At 46.2% G+C, this 22,139-nt stretch overlaps 1 protein-coding gene across 1 annotated transcript in view; it reads left to right on the top strand.

The window, feature by feature from the left end:
* The first annotated feature begins 3,290 nt into the window (after positions 1–3,290).
* The window catches only part of NEURL1 (neuralized E3 ubiquitin protein ligase 1), a 220,177-nt gene continuing 201,328 nt past the window's right edge, over positions 3,291–22,139 (top strand). The window contains exon 1 of the mRNA XM_067537188.1: positions 3,291–3,408. Coding sequence (XP_067393289.1) covers positions 3,324–3,408 — 85 coding nt within the window. The 5' untranslated portion in view covers positions 3,291–3,323. The remainder of the gene's footprint in view (positions 3,409–22,139) is intronic.

Below are 22,139 nucleotides of genomic sequence, written 5' to 3'. Positions count from 1 at the left end.
GCATATGATTCCTTGGGGCTCATATGCCGTTGGCATGAGTTAGAGCACCCCCATGGCTGCTCTAATTCATATCAAAGCAGGGGCTGGTACAGAATGACCCAGAGAACCAGGGAACTATAATTGACTCCCTGATGACACCCCTTCTACACTGAGCAGACCTTGGACTCAAGGGAAAATCTGTCTGACCCAAACTTCTGTCCCTCCTTTGTTAGACAGACTAAAAGTTTCCCATTTGATGTAATAGAAGGGAAGGGCTCTGAAACAGCTACCTATTTCATTATTCAGGTGTGAATTTGGCCCAGCCTGTTTTAATGCACTGGTCACATACATTCCACATCCACTGTATCAGACCAGAAGGCATTGTGGGACCTGCTGTAGATAATGCACCATGATGGGTTTGCCATACACCACTAGTTAATTCTATGAGTTTGACTTGCCTTGTGTTATAGTCCTGTAATATACCTGCCTCTGGCGTTCCTTGGCCTGCTCCAGTGGAAAAAATAGGTACATACTGCAGAAGGTATATCAGGAGTACCTCTAGCCTTTCCTGATACTGCCTGGTCTTGTGGATTGACCAAGGGGGTTAGCAGCCAGAAACTCGCTGGTTCTATTTCTGTCTCTGTCATTAACTTGTCGGTGGCCTTGGCAAATCACTTGTTTCCCCATTTGTGAAGACAGATTAACATTTGCATAGTGCATATTTATAGGCCTGCCCAGGGTGCTCATCACTGTAATAACACAAACGCTGATGATTTATCCTTACAGCAGTTCTGTGAAGTAGGGAAGCCTTATTATCCCCATTATATACATGGGGAAAGTCTGGCTTAGAGAGATTGTGACCTTGGGCAAGTCACATAGAAATTCTGTGGCAAAAGAGCTCAAATCTCCAGTGTCCCAGTGCAGTGCCTTAATAAAACCATCCTTTCGTTCTGAAAATCCTGTTTCAAAGGTATCAATTGCTGTATCAGCTGCTCAGCGCTGCTCCAGAAAACACTGCATTTAGATAGGCCTTCTGAAACTTGAGTTGATTTCCTTCTTGGAGTAGATTTATTTATTGAAAAGAACTAAATGTGTTGATGACTCTTCACAATAATGGGGAAAATTATTCCTTTCTCTGAGCAGCACAGCTCTGTTTCCATCATATTCTTCCATTTACTGTGCATTCTGCTGTGTTCTCAGAAAGTTTAAAGATGACGATAAATTGAATGGGATGCAGACTGTAGCAGGGCACCAGCTAGAAGGCATGAGCGCTAACCCTGAGAACATGCATGCTCAGAGAGACACCTAATTACAACACCACTGGGCACAACTCTCACACACTCACCCCCACATATTTACAGATGCACAAATAAACATACACATATGTACATTAGTTATTTCCATTGCTTATATAGTGCCATAGGTGTGCATGGTACTAAACATACACCCCACACACTCTGTGAATGTACAAACATATGTCTGTCTACAATGTATGTACTGTGCACACCTTCTGAACTTACCTTTTTTCGTAGGCTACTGCTCCCCTCTCTGAACTCATCTGCTTTTGTGTACACACATACTCTGAACTCACCCGTAGTTGTGTGTATGTACATACACAACTCCTGTTGCTGTGCCTACACACATTCTCTCTGAACTCCCTTACACACACACTTGTCTGTTCTCTGTACACATGCACACCTCACCTGCTCCTCTGTAGATACACACACACAGACATTCTGAACTCACCTGTTCTTAGGTACACACACACACACAGAACTCCCTGCCCTTGAATGTACACACCCCACCTCTACCCCCTTCTCTCTCTGAACTCCCTACTCTTGGGTGTACACACACACTCTCTCCCTGAATTCACCTCTCCTTGGGTGTGTGTACACACACACACACGTACACATGTGCACACATGCTCTCTTTGAACTCCCTGCCCTTGGATGTGTAAACACACATGCACTCTCTCTCTCTCTGAACTCACCTGTCATTGGGTGTGTACACACACGCACACTCACACTGCACTCCCTGCCCTTGGGTGTACAGACTCTCTCTCTCTCTCTCTTGTCACCTGTCCTTGGGTGTGTGTAAATACCCAGGTACACACACAAACACACACCCTCTCTCTGACCTCACCTGCTCTTGTGTGTACACACACACACACACACACACACTCACTCACTCACTCTCTCTCTCTCTCTCTCCTTGAATTCACCTGCCCTTGGTGTGTGCATACACCCAAACACACTCTGCACTCCCTGCCCTCACACACACACACACACACACACTCTCTCTCTCCCTGAATTCACCTGTCCCTGGTGTGTACACACACCCCCAAACACACACCCTCTCTCTGACCTCACCTGCCCTGGTGTGTACACACACCCCCACACACCCCCAAACACACACACTCTCTCTGACCTCACCTGCTTCTTGGGTGTGCGCATACACCCCCCTTCCCTGAATGCACCTGTCCCTGGGTGTGTACACACACACACACTCTCTCTCTCTCTCTCTCTCTAAACCCCTCCCCCCCACCTGTTGGCATCGGGACTCGCACCTGCGGGCCGGCCCCAGGCAAGGGGGGGAGGGGCACAGCCTACACGCGGCTCCCCCCTCCCCCCGGCCCAGCTGCCTGGCCCGCCGCTCCAGCGGTGGCACATCTGGGCCGGCCCACGTGACCTGCCTGGTCCCTTAGCGACTTTGTATGCACAGACAGCTGTCACCATAACAACGGGCCGGCGGCGGGGGAGCGGGGGGGGGGGGGTTGGCAGGCGTCCGGGGCGTGGAGGGGGGGGGGTGAAGCCTGCCGCCCCCTCCCCGCCCAGCCGCTGCAGGCCGCGGGCAGCGCGGGGAAGGTGCCCGGCAGCGGCTGGCGGGGGGAGGCGGCGAGGCGGGGGGGGGGGGGGTGGCTCATGCACAAGGTGCGGGGGGGGGGGGGGCAGGACTGCAGCGGCCAGGTGCGAACCGTGGGGCGTATCGCGGGGGGGGGGGAGCTGGGGGGAGCAGAGACACAAAGAGACGCAGGGCTGAGCCGTAGGGCGGAGACGGGGGCATCAGAGCCCCCCCCCGCCCCCCAGTCCCCATTGGAGCCAAGCAGCAGCCGCTCCCTCCTCCAGCCCCCCCCGCCGGCCGGGAGCCCAGCGATTCCCCCCCGCCGGTGAGGAGGAGGAAGAGGAGCCAGAAGCGGATCTCAGCGCTCCAGTGACAGCGGAGCGGAGGAGAAGCCGCAGCCGAGGGAGAGGAGAGCTGCCCCCAGCCCCAGAGCGGGAGAACAACCCCCCCCCCGCGGCACACACCTTCCAGCTGCGGGCTTGCTGGCCTCGGCCGTCCATGCCATGGGTAACAGCTTCTCCAGCATCCCTGCGCTGCCCCGAGGCAACCAGAGCAGACTGCACAGGGTCCACCACCAGCACCTGAAAGGTAGGGGGTGAGCTGGGGGAGGGGGCTGGCCGGGGTGGGGTGGTGCCGGCTGTGGGGCCAGATGTTGCATTGATTGTTAGTTCCTGTGCTACTGGTCTTTACATCCCTTTCTTCTGTCTATAGCCAGCCACAGGTGATGTCCTAGAGGCTCAGGGGGGGAGGACCGCCCCCATGCCGGTCTCAGTGTGCACCTATTTGACAGACTTTCCCCCAGGGCTTCGGTCCAGGAAGCAGAAGTGGGATGGGGCAGGTGTAGCTGAGACCCCCCTGGGTGCTAATGAACTTCCCAGAAGGTTAGACGCTGAAGGCAATCAGCTTTCTCACCCCAGTGATTGAAGGCATGTGATGGATACTCACCCCAGCAATTCTGGCCCAGTTTTTCATTTACATCATCACACCCACACACCCCTTCCCTTCATTCAGACAGGGATGGCCTTGTCCGTGTCTTTTAAATTCCCGACGGTGGGAATAATGCATGAAGAATGGCTTAAAGAAAGCGAGGGGCAGCGTGTTTGAGAGCATGCTGTCTTTGTGGCTAGCCCAGAAATGTCATGTTTGGGGGAATGGACCATCACCCCGTTTAGATCGACAGGAGGATATGGGGGCTTCTATTCCAGTTTAAGCCAGGATTCTTTTCCCTTCTCAACCCCTTTATCATGTTAAAATCCCATTTCTGAGCTACATCTATGCACTCCCAGGGCCACATCCAATGAGATGACTTGCATGCGTGAAGTGGTCAGGATTGGGGGTCAGTGAGATTAATTCTTCTCTGTCTTTCCCCTCATGCGACCCCCTGAGAGGGCATAAGTCAGGGCAGAATTCTATTATTATCCTCATGGACAGCAGGAAGCAATATGTACGAGACACATTCATGAATTGGCCCCTGGGTGCCCATTTGCTGAACGTATTTTCACATCCTGAGGCACAGAATGAAGTCGAGGGAGTATGTCCGAGACCCACCCATGATGATGGAAGGAGGATGCTGTTTCCATGGCCATTTTCTGAATGTCTGAAATCATTAAAACTTGTTGCTGCTTCCCCACAGGGAATGTGCTGGAGACTTTGCTTTCAGCCTGTAAAATGGGGACACTAGTGTTCACCCACCTTTCTGCTGAGCTTTGAGCTCTGCAGTTAAAGGGCACTATGGAAGTTCAAAGGATTAATGATGATAATCACTACAGTTATTAAATAGGAGGATTTTCTGATACCTTCGTGAAAGCTTAGATTCCCCTCTCCCTCTGCCCCGCCAAACTGGATAATTTGGAACGGTTGTTACACGCACTGAGGGCTATTATCAGGGCTTTTTGAATGGGTCTGCGAGAAGATGTCCAGGAATGTTTACAGTCCTATCATGGACTGAGTTGATCAGAAATTCAGGGCAGACCACTGCTGTGTTTAAAATTAGATTGGTAAGGAGGGGCCATTGAACCCTAAAGAATGACCCATCACCCCCTATCAAAGCAAACATGAAGGCACACACAATGATGTGGTAGTTGGTATGCAATTGTAAACTGCCAGGAAGGATTTATCTTTAAGAATAATGCCGTCAGCTGGAAATCTTTCTCGAGCAACCTCAAGCAGATAAGAATTTGTAAACTGTAGCCAGAAGGGACACTGCCTTCTAATCCGTTATCATTAGCTTATATGAGATTTCCAAGATGCTATTTATAAATCACTCGATTTGCTTCTTTCATGGCATGTTTGCTTGTTTGTTTGTTTATTTTCCATTTTAATTGAGTTGCCAACCATGCCAATGCAACAAGAGAAATTGTTCACACTTAGTAATGTAACCGAGCAGTGAAAATCACTTTGATTTGAAAAAGGAGTTAACAAGGCACTGCCGTTGTTGTAAAAACCAAGCAACTGCCAGGGACAATATGTGCTTTTTTGTCTTTTCTGAAACAAGACAGCCTCAGGTCCTACATTTATATGCAGAATAAACAAGTCTGATCAGATCTGACAGGTTGCTGTAAAATGGTTTGGAGGCATAGCAGCAAAAAGTATGAATGTCACACTCTTTTATTACTTATCTGCCATTTAACATTTTGGGAAATGCATTTTAATTGAAGGTATGCATCTCCTCCACCCCCAAACATTGAACTAAACATCTGGGTTTGTGAGGGACAGAAAGAACTAGCTGCTTTGGAAACGACATGGAGCCTTCAGCCACCAAGTGCCCTTGTGCTGTTTTATGCAGGTGACCTCCTCCTAACTTGGTGCCTGTGATACTTCTGGCTTCCTCTTTGTCAAAGCAGAGACGTTGAGCTATGCCTGGTGTTTGAGCGATGCTGAAGTTAGAGTTCGGAAGCCTTAAAAGTGCAGTTCTGCTCTGTAAAGATGGTACCTTCATACTCAACGGATCTGCCTGCTGCATGTGCTTAGACTCAGATTTACTGACTTGAAGGACCAAAGTCAGTTTTGACTACTTTTTACTTGTCTTAGCCCTCCAAAACAAATATGACTATGAACGGGTGAGCCAGATTCTATAACTTTTTGTGGATTGTCCGCAGAATTGTTTGCTAAGTTTTCAGTCAGTTTCTCCTGAGCAAACCTACTGAAGACCGTGAGGTTCTACAGCTGTCGTTGAGGCATAATTTGAAGACCGTGGAAGCTGCACTGGTGTCCCTGAGGCCTGATTTGGTCTGCAGAACCTTTGCTACTGGTGATGGAAGGAGAAGGAAAAAACTCAGCTTGAGTCTCAGATGTCGGGTTTAATTTATGGTCCAGGGCAGCTAGAATAATCATCCCTGTACTTGTAAACTGAGTTCATTTGATGTGGAGTGTTTGTCAGACTGCGCCTGGAGCCCCCAGTCGCCTTTCAGAGCAGAACCACACTTTAAAATCCCACCTGTCCTTCCCTCTCTCCACTGCCCCACGTGAGCTCATGGTTATTCAATGAAACCACTCTGCAGGTGACTCTGCTCTGGAATTATGGACCCCAGAGTGCTACATCCCAGCAGGGGTCTATTTTATTGACTAACATTTTTATCACTGTACTGCCTAGAGAGCGCAGCCAGCTCAGGGCCCCGTCAGGCACTGAATGAACACACACGGGAAAACGTGATGGTCCCCGCCCCAAAGAGCTTACAATCTATAAACCAAACACAGAGACCAGATAATTCATTTTAGTTACATTCTCAACTTGAATTTCAATTGAACTCCTTTTCAACTGAACTCCCTCTTCTTCCATGTAAACGAGTGCCATCTTCTGTACTGATGGTGTCACTCCTAAAATAGTTGGCAGCAGTGAGAATGCATGTTCATGGAAGCTTTTGGAGTGGGAGATGGGGTCTACTCAGTGGGTAATGCACAGGCCTGGAGTCAGGAAACTTGTATTCTATTCCCATCTCTGCCACTGACTAGCTGAGTGACCTTGAGCAAGTCACTTCATCTCTCTGTAGTGCATGTGGTCTGCTTCCTCCATCTGTAAAATGGGGATAATAATCCCTGCCACATGGGACTGTTATGCAGCTTAATTCATTTGCATTTATAAAAGTGTTTGGGAGCGTCAGGTGGAAGATGCAACAGAAGCTCAAAGAGTTATATTAGATCAGCCACAGATCCTAAAATGTGCTCCTACCTCCATGCGTGAGTCATCTTTCTTCTTCCCTTCTCTTCCCTTCCCTTCCCTGTGGATAATGACTTGAACTGCAAGGTTCTGAGCACTTCCTTTGAAGTCAATGGAAAATGAGGGCATCCCGGACCTGACCAGATCACCATGCCTTGGACGTTGAGATCCTAAAACCACAGACAGTGATAGGAGGATCATTTTCCTTTGGGCCTGTGGTGATGGAAAGCTAGAAGTGGGCTCAACTATAGCTTTCCAGCATGCTTTCCACTTGTTACCCAGGAATCATCTGTACTCTGAGGCCTTCCAAGGTGAGAAATATAGCCATTGTGCTTCCCTAATGGAGGACAAAGGATTATGCTCATCAGGTGACAGCTTGTACATGACATGGCCAGAAGGACAACAAGAAGCTATTACTGTCCACGAGTCATTCTCTGCTGGTCTCTCAGACAGTTCCTGTTAGCTACCAAGCCAGGTGTATGGAGCTGTTTGAAAGAAAGCCGAGAGGAGAAACTCCAGCCGTATCTGCTCTCATAGATTCTGCAGATGCAACAGACCTCTTAGGCAGCTGGTCCATTCCTGTGCCTAATGTATGTTTGTTAGTATTAGGGCCAGACTAGCGTGAAACGTGCCAAGAGATGGGGCCTCCACTACTTCTTGGAAGCATTTATTCCACAGTCTAATATAGCTCATTGTCTGGAAATTTTCCCTGATATTTACATTCTGTTTTCTCTTAATTTCATGCCTTGATTCCTCCTTATAGCCTCTGCCCCTTCATTGCTCTGCCTCCCTGTGGTTCACACCGTTCAGATATCTGTAGACAGTTATCATGTTCCCTCTTAGTTGTTGCTTAGCTGAGCTAGACATCTTGAACTCTCCCTATGCTCATTTATAGGCTATGCTTCCTGTTGGTTACAGTTACTGTTTAGTAGGTCCTACGTCCACAATGGCCTTAAATCCTTTTTATGGGACAGCCTTGGCCAGCAGTTAGGGCATTGGACTATGAATCAAGAGACCTGGGTTTTATTCCCACCTCTGCCATAGGCTCCTCGAGTGACCATGGGCAAGTCACTTTATAACGCTATGCCTCAGTGTACCTATCTGTAAAATGGGGCTACTAGTGCTGTGCCTCCTTTGTGGAGAACTTTGAGATCTACAGATCAACAGCACTCTTTAAATACTAAGTGGCATTCTTGTACCACCTCAGAAATCTGTTCCTCTGCGTCAGTTTTACTGCTTTTCTCTGAACTCCTGACGTAAAGATGGTGAGTGGGGGCTGGCACAATGAGGGAAATTTTTTGCATATATGGGATGAGGGATTGTGGTTTGTGTGTGGGAGGGGGCCCGTGTTACAAGTTTGTACTAGGCCCGAAAAAATTATGCTTGGGCCCTGCATAAAAGACAACTGACCTTCGTTATCTGCCTCCAATCACCTGCCCCACAGATAATTTGGTCTCTAATTAGCTTGTTAAACTTTTCCAAAGTCACCTGGCTCAGCCCTAGTATGTAGGAGTATAACATTAAGTTCAGACCTCTCCATCTGGCAGCTGGCTTCCGGGAGAGAAAATCCTTCTTTCCTTAGTGATTTATTGCATGGATCTCAGTGTGCTTGGCGTTTCTGAATGACTTTGTCTAGCAGCTTGCAGTCCCTTCAGCCTCTCACTGCCCTGTATTGAACCTGGGAGAGGGCGATAGTTCAGGGCACGCTTCTCTTCCCCTCCCTAGATCCACCAAAACCAAGTCTTCTCGACTCACGGAAGGACATAAATGCGTGTTTTAGACCCAAAGTTATTGGCTTAGAGACCACAGTGGGAGGCCGTGTAACTTCCCTAATCCTGGGGGTTGCTAGGGCCAGTTTGGCATTTGGTGCAGGTTAGGGCAGCTCTGAGATCACTATCCCAGCCAGTGGCAATAGGAAACCCAGATACTACAGCGACAGGAGTGGTGGCAGAACTTACCCTGATGACATCCGCGCTCCAGCAGGACTCTGTCAGTGTTAACCCGTCAGTTCCCTCTTTTGAATGGATGGAGACAAGAAGGGGAGGTAACAGGCCAACACATGAGGTCTCACCTAGAATGTCTTAGCTCTGTAAAAATCACTGGGTTTACTTGGGGATCAATATAAATTGTGATGAACTTCATAATGCGAATGTCCACCATTCTTCTCTCTGCTGAATGGAATCAGAAATGCTTAACTGTGGCTCAGAAACCCTATCGTTCTAACAGCTAGAGGAGAGTCTCTGTTAGCTGAAGTGTGCTTTTGGAGAGGGGGATGTGAGGTGTATTCTCACTGTGAAGGATCTGAGTGACCACAGTGGGCAGCCATGAAATACCTCGATGGCCACAGGTTTGTCACAGTATTTTGCTTCCTGGATTCCTGCTCCTCTTGGAAGCTTATGCTGATGGCTCCACATCTGGGGAGCTTTCACATGCAGACGCCTGGAAGCTTTTAGAGCTGGAGCTGGGTGCTATTACCTGCTACTGTTAGAGTGTGATGAGCACCAACCAGCCACTTCACAGTGCCACCAGATTGTTTTTAATAGCACATTCGGTTTCACTTAGCGTGCATCACTTCATAGTGCTTGCTGAGATCCCTGAAACTTCAAGACAGGCTGAGCTGGAGCAAACTGGGTACCCACATATGCTTACAAGTAACCCTGAAATACCGAATCTATTTCTGAGCCAGCTGGGAGGGGGAAGGGCATACAATACCTGTCCCTTGTTAGTGTGTGATAGGGTATGTCCCCACACACACCCTGAAGGGGTTAACGTAGGCCAGATGGACCAATTAACCTGATAGGTCGCAAGCTGGGGAATATTTAGGCTGAGAGGAGAGTCTTAATTAAGGGCAGCTCACCTGTGAAGGAACAGGCAGGGCTTCTGTAAAACCAGGGAGCTAGTCGCAGAACGGGGGCCACAGGCACTCTCCCTGGAGTGAGGACGAGAAGGGAGTTGAAAGCAGGCGGAAGTGTTTGTTTAGCAGACCCAGGCTACAGGGGTTCAGCTAGAAGAGGGTGAACGTGAGCCTGGGATAGGAAAGGTAGGAAGTAGTGCAGGCGAGTGACAGGAGGGTTGTGCCAGTACAGACTGCAGCTGCTGGAGATAGGGCTCCTGGACTGGAACCCAGAGTAGGGAGCAGGCCTGGGTTCCCCTACCAGCCACTGAGTGAGCGGCACAATCTGGGCAGTGAACTTGAAGACCGTTTGGGCCTGTTTGCCTTAGCAATTGGGGGAGTGGCCCAGCCAGGGCAGTGGAGTTAAGGTCTGCCTGGGATGGTGTGGAAGATGGTGATAACATCCCGGAAGGGGAGGACTCTTGTGATTTGGCTGGAGCGCTAAGCCACAAAGATGAGGCCTGGCAGCGCCTGAGGCGCAAGAGAGAGGGCGCAGAGTGAGATGAGGGGTTGAGGAACTGCAAGAGGAGGGCGTCGGGCCAAAAGCGCTAATTCCCAGAGCAGCCAGGAGGTGCCCCCAGTGGTGAGTAGTGACCCCCATGATCTAGCGCCTTTCCAGATCGGGTGGCTCTAAGATGAACTTTACCGCCGACGTTGCCTAGGCACTCAGCTCTGTGCCGTAAGTTGAAGAAACCCGGAGCATCTGCTGGGATTTCCTTAGCAAAAGCTGAACTTTTATTTGAAAGGTAGAAGTTCCAAAGAACTTGGGCCCGGCTCCTCAAAGGTGTTTAGACACCTCTTGTTTTCAGCAAGACATAGGTGCTTAAAGATCTGCAGCAGTCCAGCCACGTTCTGGACAGCTCTCAGCCCAGCATGTGCAACTCTGTTGGATTAAATTCCACTGCTGCATGGTAAACGCTTATTCTAAAGCTTCATCTTTTGGCCATTCCCAAGTGTTCCTAGCCAATAGAAACACAGCGACCCATGGAATCCAGTTTAGCCCATGCGTCTGTACTGGGCGTTAATTAACCTTTTAGTTACTAGCTTAAAATCAAACGCTGGGCGAAGCACACTTTGAGAAATTCTTACAGTCTCGCTTTCCTGAGTGGTGTGGCTCTGAATGAACAAAGTGAGGACTTCAAGGTCACCCCACTGTCTGGAGTACCAATCTTCCCTTGTGTGAACCTGTTACTTTTTTCTCTTAAAAATATGGATCACTAATGAATTTCTTGCTACTTTTGATCATTTCTGCTCTCCCCTGCTGTAAGATTATTAGCCACTGTATGCATGCCCATAAAGAGACATAAAATACTTTCAGGCAAGTTGAACAACTCCTGCCCAAATATAAATGAAATAGTCTGGGCATTAATCATTCTCGGCACTTATATAGTGCTTTATGTTGTCAACGTGTGTCACAAGCATAAGTAATGTCCTGTGGGGTGAGTACTGTTAGGGGAGGAAGGATGGGCTAGTCAAGTTAAAGCACAGGGCTATAAGTCAGGAGACCTGGGCTCTATTTCTGGCATTGCTGCAAACTCTGTGTGACCTTTGGCAGGTTGCTTCACCTCTCTGCGGCTCTGTTTTGCCATCTGTGCTATGGGGATAATAGTTGCTGTCTGTTACAGACTGACTGGGAGGCGAAATTCACTAGCATTCTCCAAGGTCCCTAGTGGAAGCTGCAATCCAAATACAAAGTATTCTGTTCGGCGGTATGTTTTCCTGTCGTTGCTGAACTTGTGTATAGCTAGCACCTGTAAATCTGATTGAAGAATACTGTTTTTGGGTCAAGCGCTCGCTTGCAGGTGTCAGGAGAGTGAATACCGCGTGCTGAAAGGTTAGAATTTTCAAGTGTTCAACACCAACAATCAGGACTAGATTGTAAGAAGAGTTCGGCTCCTATTTAGGCATGAAATGAAGTGACCAAACTTGTTTTTAAAAAGCAGCGCCTGTTGGGTGCTGAGTGCCTTTGCAAATCTGGAAACATCACAGTGGGAGCTGCTGCGTGCTGAGCACTCTTGCAAACCTGGCTCTTCTTTAGATGTTTAAAAGGAAACTGAGTTCATCTGGAAATCTAGCCCCAGTTGGGGGGGGCTGAGTCTTTTTTTTTTTTTTTTTTTTTCCAAACCTGGCCTACAGCACCTTTCATCCAAGGGTCTCAAAACACTTTGTAATGCTAGGTATGGTGAGCTCCATTTTGTAGATGGGGAAACTCTGAGGCACAGAGTGGGTAAGTGACTTGCCGGGGGTCGCAGAGCAGGTCTGTGATACAGGTCACGGGTGATACAGGACCCAAATTTCCCCGGTTGCAAGGTCTCGCTACACCATCCTGCTTTTCTCCATATAAACATCCTGAAAATAATACAGATTTTCCTCTCAACACCCCTCTGGCTCTATCTGTCTTGAAAGCTGTAGCTCATACTCTGACCGTGTCAGAAGAAGCCTAATCATATTATGCTTGACCCTTTCTAATTTACGTTGACTTTCCATACGTCAACGTAGAATTGAAAAACCCCAGTGATCATCTTTTATCCGCTGTTAGGCACAAGCTCTGCTTGATTTCTCTTTAAATGCTACTCGAGTAGAGACATGCCTGTGTTGCCTGCTCTGCTCATCCACACCATCTAATGTAAAGATTGGTATTAGAGTCTTAACTTGCTAGGAAGGCAAGCTTTTGCCAGTTAAGCCAAGCAGCCGTAGAATCAGAGCCTATTTACAATCCAGATTCCAACCCTGTTCCTCAGAAGATCAATTCAAATCTCCTTAAGTCATATCTGTTTAATTTATCATTTAATTGTATTTGTATTAATCCAGATTTCTTGTATTTGAGCAGCTGGTGCCGTTCTTTGTCTGTATGTGTTCTACAATGTCATTTTGTTTTTTCCCTTCCAGGAAGGAGGCTTTTAACTTTAAGAATATTTAATTTAAGTTAAAGGACACAGAAGTTCGGGGAAGGAGTGTTGTGTAATGGTTACAGCAGAGCCTTGGGAGTCAGAACAGTTCAGTTCCCAGCTTTGCCCCTGACTTGTGTTATCTTAGGCAAGTCACTGGGACTGATCTGCTAGGGACTGACGTTATGCAAAGGAAAATTGTGCTCCACTGATCTATTTAGAACTCTTTGAACATGTCAGCAAAATATTAGCTAAAGGAGAACTGGCTGATATAATTTACTTGGTCTTTCAGAAAGCCTGTGACACAGCCCATCACAAAAGGCTGTTAAGGAAACTAAACAGTCATGCGGTGTTATCTAACGTAGTATAGTGAATTAATATGGAAAATATCATGATGCCATTATACATACCGATGGTTTACCCTCAGCTGGGATACTGTGTGGAATTCTGGTGCCCTGATCTACAGTGGATATAGTAGACACAGATCAGAGACGTGTGATGAAAATTATTATACTCATGGGAAGAATGCCATATAGGAAGAGAAGCTGAAAGATTTGGATTGTCCTTTTAAGAAAGGGGCTGAATAAGACAAGAATACAAAATAATGAATGGGGCAGAGAAGGTGATTTGGGTGCTCCTGTTCACCCTTTCTCAAAATACAAGGACAGGCTATTCAATGAATTTGGAAGGCAGATAAATGAAAGCAATAAGAGGAAATGTTTTTTTCTATGCATATAGTCCACCTATGGAACTCCTTGCCCCAGATATTGAGGTGAAGAGTTAGCAGGATTCAGAATTTAATGGGACATTTAGGTGGCTATTGATTTAATCTACAGTTCCAAGCAGTAGGATGTAACAAGCAGTAAGATTTAACGCAAAAGACTCTGCCCCCTCCTCTGGTTTGGAAGGGATATAAACCCTCATAGTTCAGGGCATAAGCTCATTTCTAACCAGTGGGGTTGGGAAGAAACTTCCCCAGTGGGCAGGTTATTCCATAACTGTCAATTTGCAGATGCTCCAGAGGAAGGTATACATGACAGCAGACAGCTACAGGATAGTGGACTTGATGGACTGCTGGGCTCATCTTGGATCTTGCTGGGCTCATCTTGGATGGCAATTCCTACATTCCTGTTAGCTCTCAATGCCCTAGGAATGCATCTGTTTAATAATACCTTGCAGTGGCAGGGCTGACTTAGAAAGCAGCAGGAGGCTCTCCATGTCTGGGGCTGCAACCAGCTTCTATTATAAAACCCTATTGCAGGTGGCGGATAAAATGAGAACCTTATACTTCTGGTTCTAATCTGGCCAGGATTAGCTGATGCAGGAAGTTGTTACTGTCTGGTGGACATCCAATGGCCTATATAAAATGAGCTGGGGCATTCACTCCATTCTCTATTATCCCAGGTCTCTGCTGCCACTCATTGGCAGTCTCAAAGGCCAAGGATCAAATGGGCCATTGATTGGGCAGTTAATGCAGGGAAGCCTTATGGTCTGTATTATATAGGAGACCAGGCCAGATGGTTACAGAGGTCCTTCCTGGTCTTGTAATCTATGGATTGATGAGACTGACCTCACAGCCAAAGCGGTGGGTTGTGTATGGAGGAAACTCTCTCTGCCCATGTTATATTTGTTCTGTGGCTGAGCAGAGGACTTCAGTTTCCAGTTGTCAGCCCAGTGCTTTCCACCAGAATGAAATTAAGAAGTAGGGAGTTGCAAGAGGGATTGAAGGTAGACTCCATATTTGGAAATGCTAGTACCAAATCCATTATTAATAAATGTGTTTTAAAAAAAATCTGCATTGAAAATGCTGCTGTGACACAAGAAAATGGCATACAGAAGTAAAATTTCATATTCACTGGCATCTTACAATAAAGGTTTCATGATATGTACCCAGTAATGCTGCTAAAAATAGTCTCATTATCTAATCTTCCAACCTACAATATGACCAAAGATCACAAGCAGGAAAACAGTTCAACATAGCTTTTAGCTATTTTCCCACTACTTTCCTAGCCTGCTCTAGAGCATTATTGCTGTGCCCCTTGTAATTCATATGGAGACAGTGTTATTCGAAAGTAAAGAATGTCACTGGAGGAGAGTTCAGATAAAACACAAAGATTTACGACACATCTTAGCTAGGGCCATGTAGGAAGGGGGATGAGGAATTTAATGCTAATTTGTAGTCTAACAGCATTCTGCCGGGTGTGGCAAGAGCTTTAGTATGTGCACATATATTACGCCACGTGCAGAGTAGGGGTTTATGTTAACTAAATGCTTTAAATATTTGACTGCGGAGAGAAATGATTTCCTAAGAAATAGCTAAGAGGTGTAATGTATTATGGATCAGGTCTGCACCCCAGTGGGCGTTACACGTGTGGTGGCCAGAGCATCTGTTAACATGCGTCATCCTTGAGTCTAGTTTAATTGTATCTGTCTAGGCACTTATAACATACTAAATATATGCACTTGTACTTAGTCCTTCTTCCACCACATGCTCTGCTTTAGGGAGTAAGGAAATAACCCAGAATGCAAATATTGAATGGAATTAAATGTACGGTTTCTAGAGAGTGGAAAATAGTGAGTCGGGTTTGGTTGTTTCATATGTAGCTATAGCTCTGTGAGTGCCAGATGCATCTGAACAGCCTTATTAGGGGAACTAAAGTCATGCTGTGAAAGCACGTTTCTACTGGTGGGGATGTTTTTATGGTGTTCAGACACCTAGCCACTGGAAACTGGTCACTTTCATAGAAGGCACCGAACAGACATCTGCTAATAATGACCGATTTCCACTCACTACCAGTGTTGGCAGGATGCATCCTAGCAACATAGAGCAGAAGGGTTCCCTCTTTCATTACTAAGCCTGGCATCATCCAAATCTTCCCCCCCAAAAAACATTTTATTCCTTTGTCTTTATTCGCTTTGGTTTTGCCTAAATGGAAGCAAATCAGCAAGTATTTTACTGGGCTGCTTTTCCATGCGTATGTGTGAAGTGGTACAGGAAACCTGCCCTGGCAAGAGGTGGAAGGGGTTAATAAGCTTCCTTGGAAGGGAGGAAAACTCCCCATTCTGCCCAGGAGTACAGCTGTGAGTCCTGCAGAGAGAGATGCTGACAGCTGGGCCTTGTTAAGAAAGTAGGATTTTCAGAGGGTTGGTTTCGGCTGAGCAAGAGGCCCTGGCTCTCGGAGAGGAACATGCTGTTTCTGAACACCAAGGTCCCAGCCTACAGGGATCAGCTCTCAACAGCATGGAGGGTGAAAGACTCTGAACTTCAACCCTTCAGGAGCTTGGACTGGGGTAGTGTGACCTGGAGAACCAGGGAAGTTTTGTAGCAAGCACCCTTCCAGGGGGTAGAATTAAACTTAGATTAAGACCTACAGTGGTGCCGTGCCTCAGTGTTTGACCCCCAAAACTGGCTGCCGCACTGCGGTTTTTGTTGTCTCGCTGACCCATCAGTGGCAGGAACAAAACATAGGTGAACACCAGTATTACTGCACAGAATTGTCTGCTAATAAACAGTCTCAGCGTACGTTCACTGTCAATCACATGGAGACGTCTCCACCAAGGTGTCTCTTTTTAGCTCCATCACCTGTTCAGCATCCTCTCGCTTCCCAGATCATCCCTGTCGGCTGCAGTGTTGTTGTTACTTACATTTTGTCTTTCTAAACCATGCAGGCTCCCAGATCTCCACACGGACTCCCTGACACAGGACTTTGTTTTAGAGACTATCTAAAAATATGCTGCCAGGCGAATGAGAACTAGGAAATCAAGCAGCACAAGTCTGAGTGATTAAAGCGGTAGAGCAGGTGAATGGAATGGATGAGTTCTGTTCTCTGTTACTTGGGAGTCAGGATGACGTCACTGGTCTCTGCCACGCTGGCTAGATGCAATCTGCTTTTTTTGTTTTTATCTTTGATCTGTTTCCCTTGCGAAAAGAAGTGGGTGGCTGGTGACTAAGGAGAACACCCACTCTCCTCTCCTGCCTAGCTGATGAGACAGTTGCACCATGGTAACTTGTCTGACACCTTCCTTTGTTGAATGCAGTGTATCAGCTTCCTGGATACCATGACCGGCTTCAACAATGGAAGAGATGCCAAGGTTAGGCTGGCCTTGAGAGAGATTTACAGCCCCAGGGTGAGATTCAAGGCCAAAGAGCGAGACTTCCCAGGTGGTGTGCTAAGTCAGTGGTTCTCAACCAGGGTATGTGTACCCCTGGGGATACGCAGAGGTCTTCCGGGGCTACATCAACTTATCTAGACATTTGCCTAGTTTTATAAGAGGCTACATAAAAAGGACTAGCAAAGTCAGCACAAACTAAAATTTCATACAGACCATGACTTGTTTATACTGCTTTGTATACTATGGACTGAAATGCAAGTATATCATTTTTAGCATATAATTATAAAATAAATCAACTGGAATATAAATATTAAAGTAAGCAATTTTTCAGTAGTAGTGTGCTGTGACACTTTTTGTATTTTTATGTCTGATTTTGTAAGCTAGTAGTTTTTAAGTGAGGTGAAACTTGGGAGGAATGCAAGACAAATTAGACTCCTGAAAGGGATACAGTAGTCTGGAAAATTTGAGAGCCATTGTGTTAGGTCATTGCTTAAGACAGGGACACTCATTTTTGTTCCTTGGTGACATCCAATAGTCCAGGTTTTTAATTCAACCAGCATTTAATAGTTTATTTTAAAACGTATACTGTTTAGTATTGCATATGAAACACTTAAATGTCCTAATTCATACTAAAGTCTAGGGCATGTGAGAATTCTATATGCAGTGCAGACTAGTGGATTTTAATAAAAACAATTGGTTGGAACAAAAACCTGAATGGTTAGAGATCTCTTAAGACCAGAATTGTTAACCCCTGTTGTAGGCATACAGTCAGTGGACAGAACAAGAGAAATATTAAAAAATTGTTTATATAAAAATCTAACAAGAAAACTGTTTATCAATACATTTATTTTGCATATCAGCTTGTCATAGTGATCATCCATTTGAAAAACACTTTACAGTACAAATATTATTTGATTTATATATAATTGTTCATATTACGTTTATAGCAAACTACAATAAAGTGATCAGATTTCAAAATAAATAAATGCAAAATAAATTAATTAAAATTAAATAATTAAAATAAAACAACCACAATACATTAAAGTAAAAATAAATAAAGCAATTAAATTGAATTTAATTAAGGCGAAGCTTAAAAAACCGTAGGTAAAGGATTCAGATTCCCATTTCTTTTAAAGTTGTTTTCCATTTTATTCATGTGCTTTGTTATATTGCCCTATGGCCCCCCTTCACTCTTTTTATAACTTCTTTTGGAGGCTCAAACTTGAAACGTGGCTCAGGATTTGCCAGCTTCACTTGGATAATAGAGGACAGTGTCCCGTCTAGTCTAAGCTTTGGTCTGAATGGTGTCTTATTTTGAACAAGATTGAACATTCTTTCTTCTCCTGCATTTTAGTGGGGGTAATACTAAACCAGTCCTGGAAACGCTGCACAGTAATTTGCTCTGATGAGAAAGTCTGGGATATACACCTTAACATGCTTAAAACTGCCTTCATCAAACAAGGACACTCCACTAGAGATGGAGATCACATCATGGAATGGGCCACCCAAATACACTGAGAGAGCGTGCTTCAATATAAAACTCTCTCCAACCTAACACCCTTAGTAGTCCCCTACCACCCCACACTGGAACCCTATATGGGGTATTGTTAAACAACCCATACTTAATGGCGATAACATCCTGAAAGAGATCTTTCCTGAACTCTGTCTTCTAGCCTTCAAACAACCCCATCCCCCAATCCCTCCAAGTTCTTCTCCATCAGAAGCAAGCTTTCACAGAGCAGGACACAACATCAGCACCAGGCCCTGCCTGAACAAGAGATACAAAACCCGTGTAGACATATCTCCACCAGTACAGTGATCAATACCCTCCACAATGCACCTTTTGAGATCCTTCGGCTGTCCATCACAAACGATGATGACTGTAGGGCTGCAAGCACTTTCCCACATGCTGATGAGATGCAAGTCCAGCTCTTGAACGGAAACATCAGCCACATCGAAAGCAGGAGATCTCTCTGTTGGTTTCGAGTCACGTTCTGTCTTAGCTGATGCTGATAAGTTGCTAATCATTTTTCTTCTATCTTTTCAATGGCCTCAGAAACAACATTTCTCCACTGTTCACAGTTTTCTGCCAATGTCTCTCATGTGTCCACATCGATGTCCACTGTCTTGAGATGTCTCTTAAGGACATCTTTGTTGTGTAGCTTCTGACCACCCCTAGCTTGTTCACCGTCCTTCAGTTCACCATAAAAGAGGATTTTCAGAGGCCGGTGTTCTGGCATACGGATGACATGTTCTGACCACCACAGCTGTGAGGAAGTAACTATTGCTTCTACACTGGGCTTTTCAGCTCTTGCTAAAACTTCAGTGTTAGGAATTCGGTCTTGCCACTTGATGATCATGATTTGCCACAAGCGTCTCAGTTGGAGGCTCGTCGACTTTCTCAGATGTCTTCTATACACTGTCAATGTCTCCACAGAGTAGATCATAGAAGGTATCACCACTGCTCTGTAGACCTTGGCCTTAGTAGCCAGTCTGATCCCATGCTGAGACCAAAGTTGCTTTTTGATGCTGCCAAAAACCCTGGATGCAGCTTGAAAATGTGAAGTTATCTCAGTATCTGCAGAGTTATCATTTGTCACTATGCTACCCAGATAAGTGAGGGAGTTAACGCTCTCGAGAGCTTCACCATTGATGACAATATCTGGTCTAATGTTGTTACTAGTTTTTCTGTTAGCTGGTTGGAACAGTAATTTGGTTTGTCTTGTATTGATCTTCAACCCAGACTTGTGTGCTGCATCAGCAAAACGTTGTGATTTCCTGCATATCTTTTTGGGTGTGAACAACCAAGGCTGAGTCATCTGCAAAGAGAAGGTCCCTAACACACTCTTCCCTCGCCCTGGTATTAGCACGTAACCTGGCCAGATTGAATAGCTTGCCGTCACTTCTCGTACATAAGGCTTTAGTCACAATTCCTGCCACTGATACTCAGCCGGTCATGTTGTCGTGAAACTACCTGATGGTATTAACAAAGTGCTCAGGACATCTATAGGCTACTAGAACTTCTCAGAGTGTGTTCCTATCAACCGTGTGGAATGCTTTTGAGAAATTGACAAAAACCACACAGGGGTCTTTGTGCTGCTCTACACATTTCTCTTCTTGTCTAAGGGAGAATATCATGTCCAGGCATCCTATGTATGCCTATCACAACATGTAGCGTACCTCATCCAGTGCACTAAATGCCCCTCAACAACACCTGTGAGGGTGAAACCAGCCAATCACTGTGCCCTCAGAAGAACTCTCACTGAAACATGATAAACCCAAAATACTCTATCACCGGTGGGTGAACACTTTTTACAAAGCTGTCACTCTATAGCTGACCTCTCAGTCCTCAGTCTCAAAGGAAATTGGCACAACACCTTCAAAAGACGAGCCTGGGAGTGTAAATTCATAACTTTGCTAGACACTACAAATCCTGGCCTGAATAGAGACACTGGATTTATGGCTCATTACTACACATTAGAATCCTTCCTGCAAGCTGCCTCCCCACCCTTTCCTTTTCTCCCCTATGACAGGAGGGGTGTTAATGGGCCACTCCACCTCAAATGGTCCCCTTTTAAATGTGTCTTAACTCCTTATGCTAAACAGTCCATTCCACCTTGTATTTATCTTTGCCGCTCTGAGGGCTTGTCCACACTTAAAATGCTGCAGCAAAGCTTCTACCTCCACCAGTGGGAGAGGTACTCCCATCGGTGTAGGTAATCCACCTCCTCAAGAGACGGTAGCTACGTTGACGTGAGAATTCTCCCATTGACCTTGTGCTGTCTACACCTGCGGTTTGATCAGTTTAACTGTATTGCTCAGGGGTGTGGATTTTTCACCCCCCCAGCGATACAGTTATACTGACCTAATTTCCTAAGTGTAGACCAGGCCTCAGTATGTTTCCCAGACCTGAAGAAGAGCTCTGATAAGCTTGAAGGCTCGTCTCTTTCCCCATTGCTTCACTCACCTTGTACCTCTGTCTTAGACTTGGTCTACACGATATACTTACTTCGGTATAACTGGGTTGCTCAGGGGTGTTAAAAATCCACACTCCTGAGCAATGTCGTTACACTGACATAATCCCCCCATGTCTCCTGCCAACATAGCTACTGCCTCTCGTGGAGGCGGAGTTATTAAGCCGCCAGGAGAGTTCTCTCCCGTCTTCACCAGATATGCTACAACGGCGCATCTTGCATTGGTGCAGCTGCGCCAAAGTAAATGTGTAGTGTAGACGTGCCCTTGGAGCCTGTCCCTCCCCTTCCAGTCTAAACAAGCACAGGGACTTAGCAAGTGGATTAAACTCTGGGGCAAGTTTGCCTTGTGTTGAGACAAATAGAAAGTGACCTGACCAATTTTTTTTGGGGGGGGGCATACACACCAATAGCACCCTTCATCTGAGGCTCTCAAAGCACTTTGTAAATCTTTGCTAATTAATTAAGCCCCGTAGTGCCCCTGGAAGGGAGATGTATGACTATTGCAAGAAAGCTGGGGCCACTTTGGATGTCGGTGATTCTCGCTTTGCTGCATGCCGTGACAAATTGGAGCTTCATTCTCCTCCTAGCTGCGAGAGAACAGATCCTCCTGCTCCAAAAGCACCTAAGCTAAAGGAGAATCTACAGCGGGTGGTGGTAGTCCAGGCCCAAGGAAATACCATTGGGTAGCTCTGATTCTGTCCAGCAGAGGACAGGGATGCACATACACACGGGCCAGTTCTTTACATTAGATGGTAATAAACTTTTGCATTTCTGTAGCTTCTTCCCTGTGAATATCTAAAATGACTTTACAAAAATTAATGAATTAAATCTTACAACAGTCCTGGGAATGAAGTTATATTATCCCCCAATTTTAATGTTGGGGGGTGAGGCTGAGATGCAGTGAGTTTGTGATTTTTTCCCCCTAGGTATCATGGTGAGTTAGTGGCATAACTGGGAATAAAGGATCTGATTTTCCAGCCTGTCATATCAGTTTTAAGAACATATGGGCGGGGGCAGACTAATGGTCCCTTTAGCCCAATATCCTGTCTCTGACAGTGATCAGTACCAGATCTTCAGGGAGAGTGTACGCAACAGGGCAATTTTGGAGTGATCACCCCTGTCTTCCACTCCTGGCTTCTGGCAGTCAGAAGTTTAGGGTCGCCCCAACATGGGGTTGCATCCCTGGCCATCTTGGCTAATACCCATTGGTGGACCTATCCTCCATGAACTTATCTAGATCTCTTTTGAACCCAGTTGTACTTCTGACTTTCATAACCTCCCATAGCAATGAGTTC

The sequence above is a fragment of the Emydura macquarii genome, unplaced genomic scaffold (genome assembly GCF_026122565.2).
Source record: "Emydura macquarii macquarii isolate MOO-44397 ecotype Brisbane River unplaced genomic scaffold, CSIRO-AGI_Emac_v2 contig_3692, whole genome shotgun sequence".
NCBI lineage: Eukaryota > Metazoa > Chordata > Testudines > Chelidae > Emydura > Emydura macquarii.
This window is presented reverse-complemented; position numbering and strand designations above follow the sequence as displayed.